The 18,565-nt window shown below is 39.5% G+C and overlaps 2 protein-coding genes across 2 annotated transcripts; both read left to right on the top strand.

Moving 5' to 3' along the window:
* The first annotated feature begins 1,958 nt into the window (after positions 1–1,958).
* notum1a (notum, palmitoleoyl-protein carboxylesterase a) lies at positions 1,959–11,377 on the top strand. Its single transcript, XM_072694355.1, has 11 exons — positions 1,959–2,980; positions 5,253–5,305; positions 5,641–5,736; positions 5,924–5,984; positions 6,115–6,173; positions 6,331–6,433; positions 6,836–7,027; positions 8,639–8,736; positions 8,842–8,989; positions 9,121–9,168; positions 9,287–11,377. The coding sequence occupies exons 1-11, from the start codon at positions 2,622–2,624 to the stop codon at positions 9,591–9,593; spliced, it is 1,524 nt and encodes a 507-aa protein (XP_072550456.1). The 5' UTR covers positions 1,959–2,621; the 3' UTR covers positions 9,594–11,377.
* A 1,510-nt stretch (positions 11,378–12,887) lies between these two features.
* On the top strand, positions 12,888–13,803 carry LOC140574518 (myeloid-associated differentiation marker-like protein 2). The gene has a single exon (XM_072694361.1). The coding sequence runs from the start codon at positions 12,888–12,890 to the stop codon at positions 13,797–13,799; it is 912 nt and encodes a 303-aa protein (XP_072550462.1). The 3' UTR covers positions 13,800–13,803.
* The last annotated feature ends 4,762 nt before the right edge of the window (positions 13,804–18,565 follow it).

The raw sequence follows: 18,565 nt of genomic DNA, 5'->3' as shown, positions 1-18,565 counted from the left end.
AGAGGTCTGTAATTTATATATATATAACTTTTTGATTGAGACACAGTACAAAGTATCCAACCAAAACAGAGATATCCATTAACAAAAACAGCCTGTTTAATTCTAAAAAATGAACATCATTAAGAACATGATTAAGTAAAAATGAATTATAAGTGTTTTCAGCACATACAATAAAGATGCAGAATAGGGGCCCTTTAACAGTAAACTTTACAGTAAATTTAAGCAAATTCACAATACCCCAATGCTGCAGGGGTTGCCACAGCCTTAAGCAAAGGTAAGTGAGGACACGTGTGAGAGATTTAAGGGGTCCATGTTCAGAAATTACATGTAATAAGAGTAAGAAGCATGTGTCTAAGTTGTTAGACTCTATACACGCATCTGTTTGTTCCCCACTGAATACCATCAGCCCTGCTGGTGTGACTTTATATCAGGGTTACCATGCTACAACAGCATGTCAGGTTGGTATTACCAACAATTAATTTCTTTTCTGTTGTTTGGGCCTGCTCTTTATTACATTGTAAAATATTTGTGTACCACAGCCTACCTTTTTATCTGTGTGAAATGTGTGTATGTGGTTTAAAAACATATGTTGACATATGTGTTGAATAGGACATGAATAGGACATCTAATACAATAATTATTAACACAAATATTGCACAAATATCAACTACAGTCTACATTTATAGTAAGTATAAAATCAACAATACAAATACATTCGATTTTATTTGCACTAATCTGGAAAATTTACATTTCTTGAAATGTATTCTTGAAAGCCAACATTAACTTACACACCTGCTATATTTCAGAATATTGCACTTATTGTCTGGCAGCATAAAGCACCTTACACTGGGAAATGGCTGAATTAACATTGTGTTCAGTTGCACTTAAATGATCACTATGTTCATTTAACAGCGATGACTTGACTGTGTAGCCATTGTTAAACATCTTACAGATTATGCTTGGATGTGGGAGTGCTGAATCATCCCGTATTTCTGCGTGTGAATAGAGGGTGAGTGGGCTATTCTCTTCTTGATTAGCATTTGAACAAAAGTGGTGGTAAGTCACTTACTGAATCAAAGAGCGGTCTCTCTAGTTACCACGGGGCTACATAAAGGAGTCTACATAAGTTAGACCGCTCGTTTCAACCAATAGACTGTCGCGTAAAGCGGAGTGTGATTGGGTGGTAAGCGCTCTTTGATCTCGTCGCGTCTGTCACGGCGAGTGTATCCCAATAGGTCGTCACGCCCTAATGTAATCCGTTTAATGGGGCAAACGTTTCATTAAGCCATCACAAACCAACAATCTAGTCTAATTATAATGATAAACAAATTATCACTGCGATTTGAAAACGGGGAGTTGATCAAGATAGGCTAAGCATTTGTCAGCCAGGCGAAATGTCAGAACGTGATCTACAAAAACGAGTTCAGAGAAATAAGCTCAAAACTGATACTGACTTACAATCAAAAACATTTCAGGCATTTATAAATGTCTTAATGACGCTTTCGGCGAGATGACAGCTACCAGCAGCCTTAAAAAGACGTACCTGATCCTTTAGTACTGCACTACAGCAGGTTACATTATTCTTCTCTATGATGTAGAAAACCTATATGGTTCTTTAAAAGAACATTTCAAACTGGTTCTGTAGCGCACCAAAAGATCCACTGTTGTTGCATTTCGAAGAATTCCACTTTGCTACCATATATGTCTGTGAATCGATATTTAAATATGTAGCACTTTTCTACCTGATGTATTTACTGTATGCAGTGTTCCTTTACTTATTCATCTCATTATACTCGCACATCAGTTGCACTTTATTTATGTGTTCGCTACTTTGCACTTTTGAATAGATTCTAACTGCATTTCATTGGCTTGTACTTTCTCAATACATGTATAACATATATAATCTAATTGTATATGTATGTTGTCCTCTTTAAAGGCAGCTTATGAAGTAAATGGATTTAACAGTAATAATAGTAGTATTAGTATTTGTTGTTTTCGTTGTGTTCGTTATATAATGTGTAATTTTTCGTGCAGCACTGTCGTGTGCAAACAGTTTCCTCCTGCATCGTTATTGTATTTTGCTCACAAGAGACGGGTCGCGTCTCACACTAGTCGTGCGGATTAGGAAACAGGCATTTCAAGGCCAATAAAACGACCACATCAAATAAAACATCATGGATCAAAAGGGACCAAAGCATGAGCGCCACTTTTTTCAATAAATGAAAAGGGTGGAAAGACCCTGTAGTAGTTTGGCCCCGCCCTCATGTACTGCCCTCCGCGCCGATTGGCCCAGAGAAAAGAGAATGGAGGGATTTAAATAAAACCCGCTGCTTAAAACACGCGCACGTATTCAAAAGACAGGGAGGGTGTTTAGCTCAATTACACTAGCACTGCAACAAAGTGGAGGTAAGACTGCTGAACATGACAGCTAGTATTTTCTAGAGTCCAAACACCGAGAAATAAGCCTGTTTAATAGCAACGCTTCGCAGACGGCGGCGGTATTTAGCGCGACTGAGTAAAATCACCTGTTCCGCGGAGTGCCGTGAGGAACGCCAGCTGCTCGCGCCTTCTCTCCTCAACCCGTTTAGTGCTTACAGACGCGTATCTATAACATAGGGGCAATGTACAACAAGCGACCGCGGGAGAAGCTGACAGTCATGAGTCTTCTCCACTCGGCGCTGGTGTTGGGGCTCCTTCAGTCCGGAGCCCTGGGCGCACGGAGACTCCGGGGAGGGCGCAGTGAGCGTCGAGCAGCCCTGTTGCCCTCTAACCCAAACCGCCAGCGCGGCGACACCAGCACCACAGAGAGTTTTGCGCTGGACTTTACGGCTGTTGAAGACAACATGGACAGTTTCATGACTCAGGTGAAGAACCTGGCGCAGTCCCTGTACCCGTGTTCCGCACAGAAGCTCGATTATGACATGAAGTTACATTTTCTGGAAAACACGTCAGTCACCTGCAACGACGGAACACCAGCCGGGTAAGTGTGTGTGTGTGTGTGAGAACGAGGAAAATCTATATTGGTGACCACAAAGACCGTCTGTATAAATGGTGGGCAAATGCGATGCGACTGAAGCACCACAATTACTAGTGTGGACAAATCGGAAACAGGTGGTGTTCAAAAGTCCATGATTTACTGCCCCAGTTGTTTGGTAGTTTTGGGTTGGAGGTGAGCCTCACAGAAGGGAAGGATTTGTGACCACCAGAGGTAGGTTGCCCACAATTGTTCTTACTACAGTGAACTAATGACTCAATTACTGAGTAAGAAAATTGCAGTAGAACCCTTCCATCCAGCATATCGGTTTTTGACTGAAGTTTGATGAGCATCTTTGCTTGGGTTATTTTGTTCTGAAATAAAATTATCTAGGTCCACAGTGAGCGTCATGTGGTTGGTGTGGCGCAGCAGATAAAACCACTAGCTGCCAGTGAGCTATTACACCATGTGGAAGACCAGGGTTCGATTCCCAGTCTGGGTGACCGTATGCTGCGCTACACCAATAAGAGTCCCTGGGCAAGACTCCTAACACTACTTTGACCCAACTCTGTAATACGAGTCATCTTGTAAGTCGGTCTGGATAAGAGCATCAGCTAAATGCCGTAAATGTCCTCATCGGGCAGTACAGGCGCTAAAACAACAGAACAGAATGAAATCAAACATTTTCTGTCTAATTGTTAATGACTAAAATGTAACTAAGACTTAAAATGTAACTAAGTAAGACTTTTCCCTCACAAATATACTTGATATCATGAGTGAAATAATTTACATTAGTAAATGCTCAGAAAGTACACATTGATCAGATTGTTACTGGAGCACATGTGTAAGGAGCGCTGGTGAACCCAGAGATAAGGATTTCGAAATGTGGTCCTTAGAGATATTGATGGATGCAGAGTTAGTTACAGTTGAAAATCAAAGTTTAGAACCAGTGACCCTCCTAATGATCTCATCCTCTTCAGATGAAAAATGAATATGAAACACATGTAAGTTATAGTAGCCTAGTTTTGTTATTGGTTGTCTCAACAGTGTTGCATTTCTAATGTCCTTAAGTGGCCCATAGCTGCAAATGATTTACAGTTGGATTTTCTAATATTAAGACATGATCTCAGTAGCAGTTTGCCTGTCTGTTTTAAACACACAGACTCCTACAAACTAAACCTCCATATGTTACTAACTGTAATAGCTTTTATGGTGGTACATTTTTGGCCTCTGGTTAATCAAAAAATGTAAACTGGATAAGTCCAGTAATAAATAAATCCAAAGTGTTCTCCTTCCTTCTGATGACGAGTTGATGTAGAACTATATATGATAGTTTATATTAAATCAGGGGAGGGTTTACTGGGTGTATACGTTTTGTACTGGAATTGTGACTTTTCGTTGTACTTTTTGCTCCACTACTATAGGATATGGGACAACTGCATATTCATGACTGTGTGATTCACATTGTTTCTGTAGTAAACCATTTTAACTTTAGTAAACCACTTTTAACTGTTAACTTTGTGGAGCAGTCACTCAATGGGATGGGTTATGCGGTCACTACTGTTATCAATCTAATCATTAGCCAAGTCACTAGAAGTGATTGATCCAACATGTCATGTTATTAATAATTGTAACACTGACAATGTTTTGTATTTGTATTTGTTCACTGTACATGGTCAGATCACTGACCATGGGTGACGTTGCCGTTGTATCTTTTTAGTCTGTTTAAACGAATAAAAACCACTCACACACACACTTTTTTCCATCCATTAATCTGTACAGAATAGTTTAGTTAGTTGTAATTACTTTTTACAATGTGAAGGTGCAGTTAATCTAAATTCAGTATTTTTGACTGATTTGGCAATACATTCAAAATAAATATCCCCACAGTTGAAACATAAAACTCCTGTGCAACAATGCATTATGATGTAATTTTCTACAACAATGATGGCGGTAATCTAATTTCAATCTAATATACCTTTTAAAGAATTGTGTACTTCTAGAACACTGACCAACTGCACGTTTCATTAGAGTGAGCATAATTGGTTAAAAGCAATTTGATTTAGTGAAGGTCCATATGTGAAGTGCTAAAATCCTTTATACTATAGTATTTGATTGTATTTTTAAGTGGAGGGAGTTGCAGTGATTGGTCATTGTTTCTATGGACAGAAGTTGCCTTTGTGAACTGATACTTAACCTACAAGTTGCCCACGGCCACCATCACAAATGATGTTAATATTAAATGTTGGCACTTTTTGGCTCTTGGCTCTTCTTTTAGATATTACCTGAAAGAGTCAAGGGGAAGCAGAAGATGGCTGATATTTTTAGAGGGTGAGTATAAGGATTTTAAACATTTTAAAATGTTTATGCAATTATTATAATCTTCTTAAAATTGTCATTAGTTCTGCATGATGTGGGGATAGCTTTTGTAGAATTGTGAAAACTGTAGGATTTTATTTTGTTTTTGACAAGAGAATAACATTTTAATCAATATAACATTTTAAATGTTTTCTCAGTGTTCAGACAGTGACACTTATTGCTGCCATTGAAATGAAGTATTGTGGTACTACACATTTGGTTTTAGTATCAAAGTAAATAGTATGTAGTGTGACGAGTCTAATTGTAATTGTGTTCTTAATAAAACTTGTCTACAAAACCCCTTGCAGGTGGGTGGTACTGCTTCAACAAGGAGAACTGTGACAGCAGATATGAGACAATGAGAAGACTAATGAGCTCCTCAAAATGGCCCCAGACCAAAACAGGTTGGATTAAGAACACAAGTGTTCTGCTCAATAGATCAGCATGCCCATAAAGTTCTTTTCAAACAATCGTCCTCTGTATGTTGTTCTGCCAGAGTATGAATAACAAGATTGAGCAGGAGTGCTATTCATTGCAGTTGTGAGGCTGGAACAGTTGGAATTATTACTGGATCTTTCTCTTCTTTTACAGGCACAGGTATTCTATCTCCACTCCCAGAGAAAAACCCTCATTGGTGGAATGCCAACATGGTGTGAGTACCTCTGATTTTGTTGGTTTCTTCCTGAGCTGATGTCTTTGGCTGTAATTATCACATAGAATTATCATTTTCTCCTCATCAAAGACATCTACATTGGAAATGATTCCTAAGTATTTTTCTGTAGGTTCATCCCGTATTGCTCCAGTGACGCGTGGAGTGGGGCCACCCCAAAAACAGATCAAAGTAACTAAATCCTTTTAGTTGTAATACATTATCTAGTGTTAATTCCTAGTAGTTTCATCATTATAGGAGATGTATTGAACATTTAAGTGGCATGGTCACATCCAACTCTTTGATTGGAACCTAAGACTGTTGTTGCTCATTTCAAATTTATGTACAGATGACTATGCCTTCATGGGTTCACTCATCATAAAGGAAGTGGTGAGAGATCTACTGAGTAAAGGTCTAGACAATGGCAAGATTCTGCTCTTAGCTGGAAGCAGGTTGGTCTGTTTTAAATATTTGTCTATTAGGGCTGCACAATACAGGAGCAGTACTAGTATTGTGATTTTCTGTTGCTATATATTTTGTTGAAATTAAGCATGCCTTTACATATTTCAGTCATTTAAAGAGTCAGTAATGCAACAGTAAAATATTATGCTGCATTTTATCTGATTGAAGGATCATTTTGGCTTTTATGTATCACTGATTGAGCATGCAGCAAAAAGTGATTGTTCTCATTGGAGACTGAAAGAGCTCTCTGACATTAGTATTGCACATACTAATAATTAATAAATTATTATTGGGCCTGGCTGCCTGGTAAAAAAAATGGGAAAGGGGGGGGACACTGCTCTAAACCACTATTGTGTCTCTAAAACACACGTGTATTTGGAATCACTCTGTAGTGCGGGTGGTACTGGAGTACTACTAAATGTGGACGCTGTGGCTGAGCTGCTGGAAGAGCTTGGTCACCCCAACATCCAGGTTAGGGGACTGTCTGATTCAGGTTGGTTTTTAGACAACAAGCAGTACCACTGCACCGACTGTGTGGACACAGTCAGCTGCGCCCCAACAGAGGCCATAAAGAGAGGCATAAAGTAAGAACACTTTTCTTAATGTTTCAGTTGGTATGTTTAACATTAAACAATTCATTGTCTTCAATAAGGAGTGCTGATCTTGATCCTCCAGTACACGTAATTGTATGATGAGAGGATGAAATGCATTTTTGGTTTTATTGATTTTTTTTTTTTTGTTGTTTGTTTGTTTTTTGTTTTTTTTTTTGTTTTTTCCATTTAAGTCTAATGGACATGCCCTTTTGTTTTTAATGTGATTCACACACCACTGAATTGATATCATGGCAAACTACATATTGTAAAACAAACCTGATTATATGACAATATGAGCATTTTTTAAGTGGATGTTTAATCTTTGTTTTAACAAGGCTAAGGGGTGGAGATAATATAACTAAACACTGTTGAAATATAATGAAAAAACTGTTTAAATATAATGAACATAAATGCAAATTTCTCTTGAAGGAAAAGTTTGGACACCCTATAACATAAAAGCTAATATTTCCCACTTTGGCTGAAATAATTTCTATTACAATTTCTTTTCTTCTCTAACCTCAGTGGAGATCTCACCCTTCTACACACAGAATTTTTTAATTTGTGTGATGTTTCGGATGTTTCAGTTTTTGTACAGATGCTATCCCTTTTCCTCAAGCCACTTTTCCTGAAACCATTTAAGAACTCCTAATAGACTTTATGACTGAGAACTTGCCAAACCTAAGCTAGGGTTTCCTCCTCGCACACTTCCCATGAAAAGCAAAACTTGTTTGGTCTCTTTCTGATGGTACATGAATGTACTTTGCATCAGCTGAGGTGAGAGCTACCTGTAGATCCTGTTATAATATTTTAGGATTGTTGGAGCATCTTTACACCTCTTTTAGTCTGCTCTTCAGCTGAACTTTCTAGTACGACTTGACCTGGGGCAGTGGTGGCTCAGCGGTTAGAGCGTCGGGTTATCGATAACAGGGTTGTGGGCTGTTGGGCCCTTGAGCAAGGCCCTTTACCCTCTCTGCTCCCCGGGCGCTGGAGTTGGCTGCCCACCGCTGTGTGTGTGTGTGTGTGTGTGTGTGTGTGTGTGTGTGTGTGTGTGTGTGTGTGTGTGTGTGTGTGTGTGTACTCACTGCCCCTAGCTCACTAGTGTGAGTGTGTGTTCACTACCACAGATGGGTTAAATGCGGAGGACCCATTTCGCTGTACAGTGCACACTGTACAGTGACAAATATGTGCACCTTTACCTTTTTTACCTTTACCCTGAATGTCTCAGGCTGATTTTCTAATTGTTTTGAGATCTTTCAAAATCCCTTTCCAGACTCCTATGCATCTACAACCTTTTCTCTGAAGGCCTCAGAGAGCTCTTTGTTGAAAATAGTGGCATCACCATGGCGAGATCCAATCAAGAGCAAACCAAACTAAATGTCTAAGGCTTAAAAAAAAGTCTCCTCTTGTGGTTATTTTGATAATCTGCTCATGTGGTGCACTCATCTAATTTAAGCCATTTAAGTAGTAATAAATGTGGCTGTGTTTTTATTCAATTGCATTTCAGTTTGACTTGTTTAGTTATGTTACTTTCATCCTTTTTCACATGACTGTAGGGTTTTATTTTTTGGGTTCTTAAATTAAATGATGACACTCTCCTTTCAGGTATTGGGGAGGTGTTGTGCCCGAGCACTGTAGGCGGGCACATGAAGGAAGTGAATGGAACTGTTTCTTCGGTTATCGAGTTTACCCAACAATTAGACGTGAGTAATTAAAAAAAGTCTCATAATGGATCTCTTTGTGGTATGTTTATGTCTTGCATGTGTTTATCATGCAACCTGTTGATATTAAGATGTGTTGTCCCTCAGGGCCTGTGTTTGTGGTGCAGTGGCTTTTTGATGAAGCCCAGTTGACTGTGGACAACATCCACCTGACTGGTCAGCCTGTTCAGGAGGGACAGTGGCGTTATATACAGAACCTGGGCATAGAGCTTAGAAACACCCTCAAAGATGTCCCGTAAGTACAACTTATCTTTAACATCTGGCACAGCTACAGGCAATCTGGGAACACTATCTCAAATCACTATTATATTAAATGTGTTGAGTACTTTTGTCAAATGTGTAAGAACTGTGTTCTTTTATTTCCAGAGCCATGTTTGCTCCTGCGTGTCTGTCCCATGAGATTATCACCAGAAAGTAGGGCTTGATGTTCTGTCATTATTTTGCCTTTCCTTATGCTCCTTTCTGTGACTTTCTCACAATATCTGGAAGTGGATATTCTTTGAACAACAGTGCCCTCTTTTGTCTGTTGCAGCTATTGGACCGACATTCAGGTAAAAGAAACTTCTCTTCCGAGAGCTCTGCACTGCTGGGACCGCAGTCTCCATGACAACAGCAGAAACAACAAGGCGCCACCAAAGGGTTGCCCCATGCACTTGATTGACAGCTGCCCATGGCCCCACTGCAACCCGACGTGCCCTACTATCCGAGACCAGGCTACAGGGCAGGAGATGAATGTCATCCAGTTTCTCATGCATATGGGCTTTGATGTGCAGAAGATGGCTCAGCAGCAGGGCATGGATCCCAGCAAGCTGCTGGGCATGCTCAGCAGTGGCAGCTAAACCTTATGATTATGGGCAGATGTCCTCCCTGCTTGGGGGGGCACTACCTGTGTCGTGGCTGTTACGCCCTCTGAACAGTGACCTCTTAACCTGATGTGTTCCCTGACCTCACTCTAACCCACCTACCCCTCCAGTCATGTTTCAGTTCTCTTTGGAGAACTCTTTTCTTTGTTTAGCACTGACTTTAAATAATGGATTAATACAATAATGCCAGTTTGCTCTCATTGACCGCAGCTTAGTAGTCTTAAAGGGCAGTGAGACACTGGAGAGATGCGTAGGATGATGGAGCCAAATCCACCTCAGTAAAAACTATGGACTGCTTACTGTTAAAATAATCCTACTTTAACAATGCACAGCAGCAGAGGGAACACCCAGGCTCAACACACCTTTTTCTTGCCTTTTACACCCAAAACACTGTTGTTGCTAACCAAAGACAAAAGATAGTAGTGGTATTAGCATCTAGCAACTTAAATTATACTTAACGTGTGTGTGTCTGTGAGATAATTAAGCAAAATTATCCAACACTGCAATCACTTATTCTTATTTATAGTCTGCCTTTGCATCTAGTTCTAGGCTAGTAGTAATCATGATTTATGTGTTTTTTTTACACATTTATTTAGCTTATAGCACTGACCAGGTAGATCTTCCAATGTTGGCAGCAGTAGTGGTTAACACCGGAAAACAATTTAACAAAGTAGCAAACACCTGAGTGTTATTTGGCCAGTTGCCAAAATTGCATTGTCTTTGGGATGTCTTGTTATTGAACTAGTATGATTTGTCAAGTCTATCCATTAGCAACGGTTCATTCACTGTTGCATACTACACTACACGGCTACATTAGTGTTTTTGGGTGAAGCGTTCTTTTAACTTAACCTTTTGGTTGTAGAAGTATGACGAATGTAATCCAGTTTTACGGATATTGCCAGTTATTTGTTTTTAAAACCATATATAAAATTACAAATTTATACAATTGTCATATGTCTGAACTGTATGGTGTTCATGACAGACATGCGGATTAGCCTCACTTTTAATTTAATCTTAAAGTTGGTGAGAGAAGAAAATAAAGTAGTGTATTCTCACAGCAGCTACAGTTATTAAAAAGTAGAATTAAAATATCTAGCTAAAGTTATTTTGTATTGTCATGACAACACAAAATTTAACCAAACTCGGATGTTATGTGTTCACAACTTGTGTACAATAAAGGTTGTTTTAAGTCTCTTTTATAAATATTTGCTGCTTCCTTACCATTGTAACCAGAACATGCTGTAAAATGAACACCACTTCAGTTTGGACAGACATTAGTTTGAATATGACTTTTACTCAGGCTGACCTACAAACATTTCTTTCAATTTGAACTTTAATACTAATTCTGCAACCCCCCCCCCTCACAAGAGAGGAAATGTTTATTGGGTTTTTTTATAAGAACCTAGTAATGTGTGGGTCGTACACATATATCATTGACACTTGAGACACTTTCTTAAAAGTGTCACTCTAAAGTGTTAAACTGTTTAAAGGAAAAATCACTTTTTAGTACAAAGTTGTTTTATGAAACCAAAAGCAGAGGAATAAAAAGGTATCGCTAGGTATTATTTTTGGTCTGTAACTTTTTATATGAAACTCAAGGCTATGATAGTTATTACATATTTATTTTGCCATGTAAATCATATTTATAAGTGATATTTTCACAGAGAAGTGATTCTTTGTAAATTGTGTAATTCCTTTTCTTCATTGTGTTGGCTGTATGTATTTGCATCAGGAGAACACATTACAGTTATTTCAAAGAATTGTGTCATTGACTCCTTACTGTTCCTATGAGGTCCCAATAGACAAAAAGGTTGTAGAAAAGCATGTAAAATACTTCAGCATACTGTCTCAACTCTTAATAGTTCTTTTTTGTAAATTTCTCTTATTTGTAAAACAATGTCACTGGAAGCACATGAAAGCACATGACATGGGTTAAAAATAACCTTTGTCTCTAAGCAGTTGTGTTGTCTGGGCTTAGTGCACCACATGGGCATTGGCTTTACTTTTTAAGGCAGGCTTCATGACATGCTTGTTGTCCAAAATTGAGTAAATTCCTGTACAGTAATAGAACAGATCACATTTTAGCTCTATATGCTTCAGAGGTGCTGTTGTGATGCTCCCAGCCATGAAACTCTGACAATTAAAACTGGTCTTAGAAAAAAAGTTAAGTTGAAGGAATCATTCTTCTAAAGCTGAATGAACTTCAAAACATCTTTGTGGTCCTCCACCCTTTGCACTAACATTCACATATGTAATTACCCAAAAGGTTTTTTTTCCTTAACTGGAACAAACGCACACACAACGTCCCCATCCCATGAAACATGACTCCCAACATGGTTGCTTGGCATAGACATGTGGACACCCACCCCATTCCAGAGTGGAATATAGGCTCCTATTTTTAGAGATGGTGTGGCCTATGGCTCTGAGCTCACCAGAAAAGTCATTTAAACAACTTACCCTAGCAGTCTACGGCTCTTTCACAGACGAGAACAAAATATCAGTGTGCAGCACAGTTACAGTGTGAGTGTGTGAAAGAAGGCTAAGAGTAAGACTTGGAGGAAAAAAATCTTGACAACTTTAAACAGCTGCAATCCAGGCCTGAATCCATTTTTTTAAATTCATCAGCGGAACATAATTCAGTGATCACTCTCATTTGGAAAAGGCATTCCAACTTTCAGTGTGGAATTCCATCGTGGCATAGTTGGAAAAACTTCTGGAATTACGTGTTTCCTGAAAGGAACTGCACTTACAAGATCTTGGATGTGGCATGTCTTTCGGTTGATGGAACATTCTGTTTAAATCCAAAGGTAATGTCCGGCTAGCAAATACTGAGCACTAGTACTAAGAGCAGTATGAGTAATAGACATTCTAAATTTGTACTGAATAACATACTTGGTTTGTTATTCATGTCAGCATGAATGTCAGCAATACGTTTATATTTAGATAAACATAGAACATTAAAATATTGAAATAAAGCTCAATCACTGCTAAGACAGCTTGCATTCAACATCTGTCTATCTAAAAGACTGTCTTTTTAAAATAAGAAGCAGGCACAAGCCTGGCAGGACTTTTTGCTGTAATCTAATCCCACACACACGGGAATAATTACAATGTATGGTGGGAAAGCTCTGAAGGAGATTTGTAATTAAGGGGATCTATAAAAAGCCGAGAGAGGGATAGGTTGTGGAACTGGGTGGGGAGGATAGGCAACACCCAGTCTACAGTGAGAGGTGCTTGGACCCATCCTGAGTGCACCGGACAGGCCTCTCAATGGATCCCCACGGAGGCCACTATCTAAACCGGGATGCGGTTCTGTCTGGCCTGGGCGCTGCCCGCATGTGCCAGCTGGTGTTGGGTTGCACCACCATGGCTCTGGTGGCCCACAGCGCAGGCTTCAGCGAAACCTATGGAACTTTCTGCATGTTCGTGTGGTGCTTCTGCTTTGCTGTGACATTGGTCATCTTCACGCTGGATGTGGCTCGGCTGCACGGCTGTATGCCCATCTCTTGGGACAACTTTACTGTGGCCTACGCCATGCTTGCAACGCTCATGTATATCACAGCTTCCGTGGTGTACCCTGTGTATTTCCTCAGCAATGAGTGTCCATCGGAAGGCTGTGAAGTACGTAATTATCGGATCGCCGTCACTGTCTGCTCCAGCATCTGCTGCTTCGCCTACGGGTCCGAAGTTTTCTTGACAAGAGCCAAGCCAGGACACGTTGTAGGTTACATGGCCACCATGTCTGGTCTGCTCAAGGTGATCCAGGCCTTTAATGCCTGCATCATCTTTGGTGCCCTTGCAAACGACAGCGAGTACAACCGCCACATCCCCACACAGTACTGTGTGGTGGTCTACAGCCTGTGCTTTGCCGTCACTGTGGTGGTGGTGATCTTGACTGTCTCTGGAAGGACATCGGCACTCAGGTTACCCTTTGACCGCTTTGTCATCATCTACACTTTCCTGGCGGTGCTGCTATACATGAGTGCTGTCGTGGTGTGGCCTGTATTCAGTTTTGACAAGAAGTACGGCACCCCCGGCCGCCCAGACGACTGCCCCCGGGGGAAGTGCCCATGGGATAGCAAGCTGGTGGTGGCTGTGTTCACCTTTGTCAACCTGGTGCTGTACTTTATCGATCTGGTGTACTCTCAGAGAATCCGCTTTGTCTCGCAGTCAGCAGCCTAAAATGGAAATGATAAAGAAGCAGCTATTGATATAAATATGTCAAATGCTATCATTTAACTAGTCTCTGAAGTTAAGATGTTTTTTTTCTCTAAATGAGATAATGTAGAGTCATTTTTGTTGGATGATTGGAAGTGGGGGTGGGTGATAATGCATTGTTTTCATTATGATCATTTGTGTCACAATGTGCATTCTTGGGTTTTGCAATAGCCAGAAAAGCCACCCTTTTTTTTTTGGTTTGCATTTTGTCTGTTCTGTTTTTGTTAGAAAAGCACAGAAAAAGAAATATTGTGAGGTGAGTTAAAAAGGTGTTCCGTTATACCATGGAGTTAAGTGTTACGCACAGATTTATTGTAACCTTTTGCAGAATGTCAACTCCTGACTGTTGTAATGCTGATATGATGTTATATATGTCGTAATTTCCTAGCACTGGACATCCTGTAACAGCTTTTAGTGTGAACTGCTATTTGAAGCCACGAACATGTATGTAAAGTCCTGCATCTAAATAGACAAGATTTCATATCATTGTTTTGTAAGCACTTTGTAAACCTTTCCTCAAACCCTCCCCAAACTACTTACTGATTCCTGATTATGGTTAAAATGCAAGAAAATCTCACTTAGAACTGTTTTAAATTAAAACCTATATCTCAAACACATTTCAGCATACCGGATTAAATTGGGGTTCTATCAATTATTTAAATTAAGTCCTAACAATGTTGACAATGTGAGAGACCCCACACATAATGGTTGATTGTCCTATTAATGGCAAACAAAACTCTCAAACAGCCTGGGACTCAGCTTGCTAGCTTGGAGCTAAGTAAGTCATACAAGTGCTAGTCATGTAACTCCTCTGCTGTGTTCTCTTCACTGGGTTCCCGTAGCTGCCCGCATCAGATTCAAAACCCTGATGTTGGCCTACAAAGCCTAGAATGCACCAGACCCTAAACACTTGATGGTAATGATCAAAAGCAGATCAGATCAGCCCTTCAAGCTGTAAATATGACTCGGCTTGACCCACCATCCCTTTAAGATCTACGGAAGACAAGCATCCAGGCTTTTTCTTTCCTGGATGTCCAAGTGGCAGAGTCGCTCACTGTCTTCAAACGCTGACTGAAGGCCCACCTTTTCCAAGAGTACTTGGATGAAGTGTAGTGCTGAGTATTATGGTCTCCACATTGACTTTTGTATTTAGTAGTATCTAATCTAAGGTATTTTTGAAAAATAGTCTATACAAACTAGCTAAGGGTAATTTATGAGTGAACAGTGAAGTATTTTTGTAAGTCGCTCTGCATAAGAGCGTCTGCTAAATGCCTTGAATGTAAATGAAGTGGAAATCAGTAGTAAAATTCTAGAAGTAGTTGTAGAATACTAGGAATTTGGATAAAGGAAGTTTAATCCTTTCTTTGAGCTCAGCTCTCAAATCAGCTAGGCTTTCTTTGGTTATTTTTCCATGTAAAGATTCAAGTCAATGATGCATTTTATCAGTGTTTGTCCTCTGTAACATGACTATTGTTAAATGAGTAGTTAGGAAGAGTTAAGGTTGGATTACACATAGTCCTCATTACATGATAATCTTGGACAATTATTTATAGACCAACCTGAAGCCAGGACAGTTTTTGCAATTGTCAAAAGGGGTGAATTGGCCCAAACATTCCTTCAGTGTGGGCCAGACATTATTTTATACATGAATCTAAAAAAAAAAACCTCAAATATCTTTTTAAAAATAGTTTCAATATGGCTTATATGTCAAGTTATTTCTTTTGTTTGGTATGAGTAAAGTTCATATTTAGAAAATATGAACACATAATATTTAGAAAAGTAGTTCTATTCTAGTCATTTTAGTGTGTTCTGTCAGCTTTTAAACTATCCCTGTATGAGGAACCAAGAAATGTGCATTTCAAACAGTTTGTCTTACTGATTATGTTAAGTTAGAGAGCTTCTAGGTACTCTTGTTAATTTTTGTTGGTTAATATTTTCTTATTTCTCTCTCAAATAAAGTGTGTAAAACTTAGAATGGATGAATGAATCTCTGTCTCTTTTTGGCTAGTTCACCTCAGTCTTGGGCTGTGGGTTGGTTGAGTTGGCGATGGGTAGCGTGGTTGAACGGAGAGATGAAGAGTAGGAAACTCGGGCATTAGTTCACTTTCATTTAATGTTGAACAGGCTGCTCTGCGCCTACTTGAACTGCATTCTAACTCCCAAAATTCAAGTCAAGACAAATCAAGTCAAATGTATTTGTACAGTGCTTTTTACAACTGTTGTCATCATAAAGCATCTTTACATAATTAGTAATTAGTAAAAGACAGAGACAAAGAAATAACGTAAGACATGAAGGATCAAAGACCCCCAGTGAGCAAGCCAATGGCGACAGTGGCAAGGAAAAACTCCCTGGAGTTGGAGAGCTGGAGAAAGAAACCTTGGGAGGAACCAAGATTTACAAGGGGGGCCCATCCTCCTCTGGTCAGAACTATTTAAACATTCTGAGAGGATTTTATGGAGAGCAGAGAATGTTGAGCAGTATCAGAGTGTCTCTGATGACTCCGGCAGGTCTGAGTATAACAAACTAATTAAAAGGAGAGAGTCAGACGGTAACACAGAGTGATCGTGTGCAAGCAGCAAGACGACAGCTCCAGCATCTCAGTGTGCTACAATTCCCTGGACCTGCGACCTTTATCTAAGGGGAAACATTCATTACCAAAAGCTAAACTAAACAGATGAGTTTTCAGCTTAGATTTAAAGATTGAGATTGTATCTGAGTCCCAAACATTATATGTAAGGTTTTTCCAGAGTTGGGGGGCTTTATAAGAAAAGGCTCTTACCCCTGCTGAGGTTTTCTGAATTTTGGGAACTACTAGGAAGCCAGCACCCTAAGATCTAAGTAATCTTGATGGTTCGTAATATATAATAAGATCCCGCAGGTACTCAGGAGCGAGGCCAACCTGATTATAATTGGGTTTTTCTTTTAGCATTTTAGAGGGAATTTGGTCAAGTGTACAGGTTGTACAATTTGCTGAGGAAATAATTTTTTCTAGTTCTGGCTGTGGAAGTGGGTAGAAGGCTTCCAGCCTTTGTTCTACAACTAAGTTATGTTCTAAAGCAGCTACACCAGGTGACGGCCATGTTTGACTTAATAAGCAGGGTTAGATTTGTTGTCTAATATTTTCTATTTTATTATTAAAATAGTCCATAAAAACATTACTGGTTAAAGATGTTGGAATCTGGAGTTGAGAATCTGCCTGGCTTTTAGTAAGTTTAGAGATCTCACTAAAAAGAACTCTGGGGTTGTTTTTGTTTTTCTCGATCAGCGAGGCCAAATACACTGAGCGAGCTTTAATGAGTGCCTTTCTATATTGACTAAGGCTGTCCTTTCACGCAGAGTGGAACACCTCTAGTTTGGTTGTCCACCATTTACGCTCTAGTTTCTGTTTGTTTTAAGGTACAAGTATGATCACTACCACGGTACGAGCCTTTTTGACTTGTCATTTTACTTTTTTAACGGTGCTACTTTGTCTATGGTTGTTCGGAGGGTATTTTCGTTTTCGTTTCGTTTGTTAATTTAACAAGCTCCGTTTGGTCTGACGGAGTGTAAGCTAAAGTCGATAATGGTGGGAGGTTTTCAGTAAACTGTACAGCTGTCATTGGGGTTATTGCACACTTTAGACAGTGTCGAGGGGACAAATTAACATTTTGCCTAAGATGTAGCTCAAAGGAGATTAGATAATGGTCTGATATTACTGCGCTTTAAGGTAGAATATTTAGATGATCAATGCTAACACCCAGGGTCAGGACTAAATATAGGGTATGTTTACAGTAATGTGTGGGTCCAGTTACATTTTGTGTGATACCCACAGAATCTAAGATTGATACAAACGCCTTTGATAATGGATTGTTGAATGGATGGTTAATGGATGCATTTTTATTTGTGGCTGGATTTGATATATTAATGTAATATAATCTCAAAGAAGTGAAGGTGATGCAGTGTTTTTGAATAATATCTAGTGTATTCTGGTAGATTATGCATACTCCATCTCCTCTGCCTTACAATCTAGGGCTATGTACATATTTATAACCTGCGGGAGTGGCTTCATTTAGTGCTATATATTGATCAGGTCTAATCCAGGTTTCAGAGGCAGAAAACGTCTAGTTTCTGATCACATATAATTTCATTTACAATGACTGCTTTCGAGGTTAATGGTCTAATATTAAGTAGACCGAGCTTTAGGTCTGGTGCTGTTATCGTTTGAATGCGAGTATTTAACACTGATTAAATTATTAAAACGAGCTGATTTAGATATATTTTATATTTGGCTCTAATTCGGGGCACAGACACAGTCTCAATACGGTGAAACCTGGTTGACGCCCAAAAGCAGCTCGCAGACGGTCGATTTAGCCTGTCTGTCTGCGGCCTGGTCCCAGCTCTGGATTGTCAGCAGCCTTTTACACACACCGTGCTCGTCCCGCTTCTCCCTCTCGTCCGGCTTCTCCCTCCCCCTTTTTTTCTTTCCTCCCTCGCTCACTCCATCTATTCCCCTACGTCAATTCCAGTGCGTAACCACAGCAGTTTTAACCAATCATTTACATCGTATTACTTTGTCTAACAATAATAATTTCTTACTCTTACAAGTGTTTAGATGTTTTAGATCTTACGTTTTTAGGCTGCTTTATTGAACTGTGTAAAATGTACATTCAGGAGGATTGAGAAATTTAACAACCAATGAGGTTTTAAGAGTTACAAATGAAATAAACCACAGCTTGTTTTGTTGTTCACA

This window comes from Salminus brasiliensis, chromosome 12 (genome assembly GCF_030463535.1).
Source record: "Salminus brasiliensis chromosome 12, fSalBra1.hap2, whole genome shotgun sequence".
Lineage (NCBI taxonomy): Eukaryota > Metazoa > Chordata > Actinopteri > Characiformes > Bryconidae > Salminus > Salminus brasiliensis.
The sequence above is the reverse complement of the archived record's forward strand: the minus strand, read 5'-3'. Positions and strand labels throughout refer to the sequence as shown.

Coding starts and splice junctions, on each gene's coding strand:
- notum1a (XM_072694355.1), top strand. CDS start 2,622: ATGTACAACAAGCGACCGCGGGAGAAGCTGACAGTCATGAGTCTTCTC. Junction 5,985..6,114: donor TGGTGGAATGCCAACATGGT/GTGAGTACCTCT, acceptor ATTTTTCTGTAG/GTTCATCCCGTATTGCTCCA. Junction 8,990..9,120: donor AACACCCTCAAAGATGTCCC/GTAAGTACAACT, acceptor TTTTATTTCCAG/AGCCATGTTTGCTCCTGCGT.
- LOC140574518 (XM_072694361.1), top strand. CDS start 12,888: ATGGATCCCCACGGAGGCCACTATCTAAACCGGGATGCGGTTCTGTCT.